Genomic DNA, 5,472 nt, shown 5'->3' with positions numbered 1-5,472 from the left:
GAAATTAATAGTTTGAATTAAAAATATGTCTGCCATGATTCCTAAAAATATGATGGATCCAATACTGTTAGCATGGACCTCTTTTTTGTAGATTTTCTAAATCTCTATTTTCCTAATTATCAAATGTATTCAGGAAAGTCTTTGACTTAGTAGTGCCCATTTTTTAAGGGTTCTGACATTTACGTTAAATTTCACTAATACGGTTGTAGTATAAAGATCTGCCTTAAATTCTTTTGCCTTATTTTTTTGATCTTATTTTTTAACCAAAGTAATAAAAGTATAACAGGTAAGTTAATTTTTAGCACTGTCCATTGACTTCTTGTCATAGCAGGTGAAAGCTGAGCTTCTTCGCTCCACCATGACGTTATTTCCCTCCCTGTGTTCCCTCAACATGTATCAGTTTTTATTAAATCAGAATCAATGTTTACATTACTATGACTCTGCAAATATTGTGCATTGCTGAGCCATAGAGTTCTCTGACTGTGCCTCCTCCTTGTACACCCTTCATTCTTTTTCTTAAATACTGATGAAATTGGAGCACTTCTGCACTTCTCTAGGATAACCCAATCCCCCTTTTCCTAGCCAACGTGATCTCACACAGCCAAATGCAGTAAGTAGCTCCCTGCCCGGTCTCCCTGCTTTCACATTCTTCATTTTTTCTGTGGAATTAATTTCCTGACTATATTCACTTGCCTGTTTTCTAACAGCTATTTTTTTCCCCAAATGTTTTAACATTTGTCACATGCCTATGAAAAATATTTTCCGTCTACTAAGCCACATCTGTTCCATTTATTTCTTGGAGACACTTTGCCCCAATCTTTTGTCTTCCTACTCCCATATAGACTAGTGTTCCCCTAGGCCTGCTCTATGCCTCTTTTCCTGGGATATCTGTGTGAAGTCATCTGGGATCTCACATAACTCTGCTCTCTTATGTTGGATCCCCTATGTCCTAGATTCTGTTTCCCTCTTGTCTTGTTATACTTCCTTGTTTTACTGGAGCACATTTTCCTGGGAAAAGGGCACATGGGCAGAAAGTTTAGAGAGATCTAGCCTCTCTGGAACTCCTTCTATTTGATAAAGTATAGAATTCTCAGTTGAAACTAATTGTTGCCGTTCTAAAGACATTTCCCTCTCATCTTCTCATTTACACTGTTGCTCTTAAACCTGTTGACATTGTATGGTACATTGTACATGACCGATTTTAGTCATTTTCCCCCATCCCTTCCTTCTCGGGAACCTTTTAGTACCTTCCCTCTCCCTGGGATTTTGAAATTTCATAATTTGGTTTGGTATAGACCTTTTTTGTGTGTTTCTTTGATATTCTGTTTTTTTCTTCCAGGTTCCTATTATTCAGATGTTGGAAGTCTTAGACTTACCAGATCGCTAACTTTTTTCCCCTCCTGCTTTGCATTTGTCTTTTTGTCCTGCTTCCTGGAGATTTCCTTGACTGTGCTCTAATCCTTCTATTGAATATATTGTTTTGTCTATCTTATTTTCAATTTATAGAGTTCTCTTATATCCTGTCATTCTTTTTTTCACTGATGGAATTTCAAGTTTTCATTTGCTCCTGAGTTTTTATCACTCCCATCAATTCCTTCTTCCTGTTTTGTTTTGTTTTTTTTTAAAGCATCCTTATATTTTATTTTATTTATTTATTTTTTGGCTGCATTGGGTCTTGGTTTCTGCACGTGGGCTTTCTCTGGTTGCGGTGAGCTGGGCCTACTCTTTGTTGGGTGCGTGGGCTTCTCATTGCAGTGGCTTCTCTTGTTGCGGAGCACAGGCTCTAGGGCGTGCGGGCTTCAGTAGTTGTGGCTCATGGGCTCTAGAGCGCAGGTTCAGTAGTTGTGGCGCATGGGCTCAGTTGCTCTGTGGTATGTGGGATCTTTCTGGGCCAGGGCTCGAACCCGTGTCCCCTGCATTGGCAGGCGGATTCTTAACCACTGCGCCACCAGGGAAGTCCCATTCCTTCTTCCTGTTTTGATCTCTTACTTGTTGGGGGCTTCCCTCAAACGTGTGATGGTCCTTGGCTGTCTGTTAAGATCTAATTGGAAGCATCACTTGGACAACTCGTTAACTGATGGGCCTCACTGCAAGGATTTGGGGACCACGCCTCTGAACTCTGAGCCTGCCTTGGGTTCTGTAAGACAAACTGGTTTTCTTGTTCCTGTCCTAGTCAGCCTCTGTAGGTACCAAGGTTGTGCTTCCTCTGTTCTGCCATGTCAGTTACCACTCCTTTATCTAGTCTTTTCACCTTTCAAACATTAAAAATCATCTGCTGTTTATCCTGTCTTATGTATAGCTTTTTTAAAAAATGCCTTTAATTCTAATGAGATGATATCTGAAAGAAGGGGGAGAGGAAATAGATTTGTGGTCAGTCTACTCAAACTTAGATTTATTCTTTGAATATAGGTTCTGAGTTTGAAGTTTAATGCAATATAATTAACGATATTAATTCAGACAATATTTTTGATTATACCTATAATTAGAATATTATACTTTTCTACTAAGGCCTTGAGTATGAATTCTATTCAAACCACTCACCCTACCATATTGTCCATTAATGTGCAACATAGATGGAGTATTACAGACTTTTCAGTGAAAGTCATTGATTCTTAATAAACGTATCCAAAACTTGTGAAAATGGGGAAGAAAAAAGTGAACTTCAGCTTTATTCTCTTTTTTTTTTTCTTCATTTATATACTTTTATTTGGGAATGTTTAAATCAATATAGAGAAAACGAAATTTCAGAGACAATAAATATCATTAGTTTGGATATCATTACTTTATTATAAAAGAAACACAGAAATTATTTACAGGATGAAAGATTTCAGAACTTCAGTGGCAGCTTCACGTGATGCCATTGGGGGAACGGGCAGCTTCACGTGATGCCATTTCAATAGTGACTTATTTTAGTCGACATATTTTCCAAGAATGTCACCATCTCTAAATAAGAAATAATCCTTGTCATCTAGAACTACTTTGGTGCCTCCATATTCTGGGAGAAGAACTTTATCTCCAACTTTCACACTAACTGGTTGAATCTCTCCACCCTTTCCTTTAGAGCCTGATCCAACAGCTACTACCATTGCTTGCAATACTTTTCCTTGCGATTTTTCTGGAAGCATAATTCCTCCTTTGGTTACAACTTCGGGTGCACTTCTTTCAACTAATACTCGGTCAAAGAGGGGAAGAAACTTTCTAAATGCCTGTCCTGCCATGACTCGGGTTGCCGCACTTCGTACTCTCGCTCTCTCCAGCTTTATTCTTTTAATGGGTTAAAATCAGAGGCAGTAGGCACAATGGGAAGAGTCATTGGGTGGGGGCAGGATTTCAACAGGTACTTGACCTTTAATGATAAGCTTTGAGGGTTGTTACTTACTAGCCTCCTAGGTATGATTATTTTCTAGTCTTCACCATTAAACCTGCAGTCTACTAAGCAACCTTTCCCCTTATAAAGATTGTAAAAGTCCATGTATTTTGTCCTTAGTGCTGAATGAAGATAAATACTCTTCTTCAGTGACCAATTGAAATAATACCTGTGAACATTAAACTGTCAGTAGTGTTTTTTGCTACTTGTTTTTTTTTTTTGTATTTGCATTTTATACCCTTATGTGTGTCAGTGCAGTTTATTGAGGTTGTGAGCCAGCAATGGTAAGGCTTTAATCATAAAGGACAGTTATCTTAAATTTTCAAGCAAGATGAGAGGAAAGTAATCTGCTGGCAGCTAACATATCTAGGCTTTGCTCAGAGGCTTCAATTCTGCCATCCTTTAGTGAACACTAGATGCTGGAAAGTTTGAATAGTTTCAGGAGTAGGCCTGTGGAAGTGTTTCTTTTGTAGGATCGAGCCAGTAGACTGTAAGTTGCTGATACAACTTAAATGAGCCCCCATAGGACTCTAGAGCACATCTAATTAAAAATTTTAAATGTTTTAGCAGTAATATTTCCAAAGACAAATCCATATACATTCATAATAGGAAAAAAAGTTTTTAATAGAGGAAAACAGGATAAATAGCACCCAAAGCTCTACCAACTAGTCTATATTTTGGTACATTTCCTTACTATTTTTATTCCCCTCATATATATAGATTTTTGGTCAGCATTGACTTTTATTACGTGTAGTGTATGTCATATTATACCCTAATAGTAGTGACCTTAAAAGATAACCTGCTTCGTTTAGAATCAAAGTATTTGAATGAGTGAATTTTCATTTTTCATGCTGTATCTGTTTTTTGAGATTCTAAAATTACACATTAACCAAATAGCTTAAGGACCATATCAGAGTTTTAGTTTAAAACATTTCTAGCTTGAAGGAGAAATTAGTCTTCCAAATAGTGATACTGTTTCAAATATGTTACATCTAGAACTTTTTGTTAATAAGGAATAAGTGGCTTTGCATAAAGCATCTGAAACAAGCAAAATGGTGTTTTATATATGCCATTTGGATATTTCTGATTATTGGATACTGGCAATTTTTATTTAAATGCTCTGTATTTTAAAAAGCATCAACTAGATTTTCTCCCTGCCTCACCTTTCATGTATTTGTGGAGGACATTGATGGGAGAGTGTGACAGCATGGTGAAAACTATTTTATATGAATAGGAGGAAGGAAGGCTCATCTGAATTAGTAAACAAACAAAAACCAAAACCAAAACCCAGCTTTAAAATTGTTCGTATTCTGTGGTATTAAAGAATGCTACTCTTCCTTCCAGTGGCTTTCAGTGATTGGGATTTGGTTATTGGCCTTACTTTAAGGAACAGAGTTGTCCTAACATAGTTTAGGCCATTTTAGTATTTGACTATTGCCGTGTTCATGGGCTCTTCACAAATAAATGGATACTTCTAAAGTGTTTTAAAGATAGTTCATTCTCTAGAGGGTCTCAAAAAGTTCTTTGTCACCTATCCAACACCACTGTAGATAAATTCTCACGAATTTGTACCTTTAGTAAGATTTACCTCCAGTTGTAACTGATCTTAAATAATTTCTCAAACACTTGTCGAATCCTAATTTGTCCCAGATTCTGTGCTCAGTAGCTGGAGGTAGGAGAAGAATCTTCCTAACCTGGAGAAGCTTGTTTACTTAAGAGGGTGGTACTATGCAAGCAGCTGAGACCATGGAACAGTTGGTAAATTAGATGTGTGAGTGTGCAGAAAGTGAGAAGTTTTGTGGTGTGCCTGCTGGCAAAGGGATCCTAGAGGCAGATGGGGTCAAGCTTGCTGGGACAGGAGGAAGAAAAAGGCATTGCAGGCAGAGAGCAGCATGGGTGAGGCAGGAGTGTCAAATAACACGTAGAACAGAATTAGTACAATTTTGAAATGAATGGCAAGTATTCTCTGAGGTTCTCACTTGAGTAATGTCATGGCAGTCTTACTTAAACATGAAGTGAGAAGTTAAATTCTCAGAGTTGTTTTATCCGTTTTTTTTGGATGCGAGAGAATCTTTAAGCAGTACCTTTTTGTCCTCCAGATAAGG

At 37.6% G+C, this 5,472-nt stretch overlaps 1 protein-coding gene across 1 annotated transcript; it reads right to left on the bottom strand.

Moving 5' to 3' along the window:
• Positions 1–2,636: 2,636 nt before the first annotated feature.
• Positions 2,637–3,860, bottom strand: LOC309663518 (10 kDa heat shock protein, mitochondrial). The gene has a single exon (XM_082478874.1). It carries the CDS (start codon positions 3,216–3,218, stop codon positions 2,910–2,912), a length of 309 nt encoding a protein of 102 aa, XP_082335000.1. The 5' UTR covers positions 3,219–3,860; the 3' UTR covers positions 2,637–2,909.
• Between the last annotated feature and the right edge of the window lie 1,612 nt (positions 3,861–5,472).

The sequence above is a fragment of the Balaenoptera physalus genome, assembly GCF_965194825.1.
Source record: "Balaenoptera physalus genome assembly, contig: SUPER_6_unloc_2, whole genome shotgun sequence".
Lineage (NCBI taxonomy): Eukaryota > Metazoa > Chordata > Mammalia > Artiodactyla > Balaenopteridae > Balaenoptera > Balaenoptera physalus.
Note: the sequence above shows the minus strand (reverse complement) of the source record. Positions and strands in the feature narration are given on the sequence as shown.

Excerpts from the sequence above, each read along its gene's own strand:
- LOC309663518 (XM_082478874.1), bottom strand. The coding sequence starts at position 3,218 with ATGGCAGGACAGGCATTTAGAAAGTTTCTTCCCCTCTTTGACCGAGTA.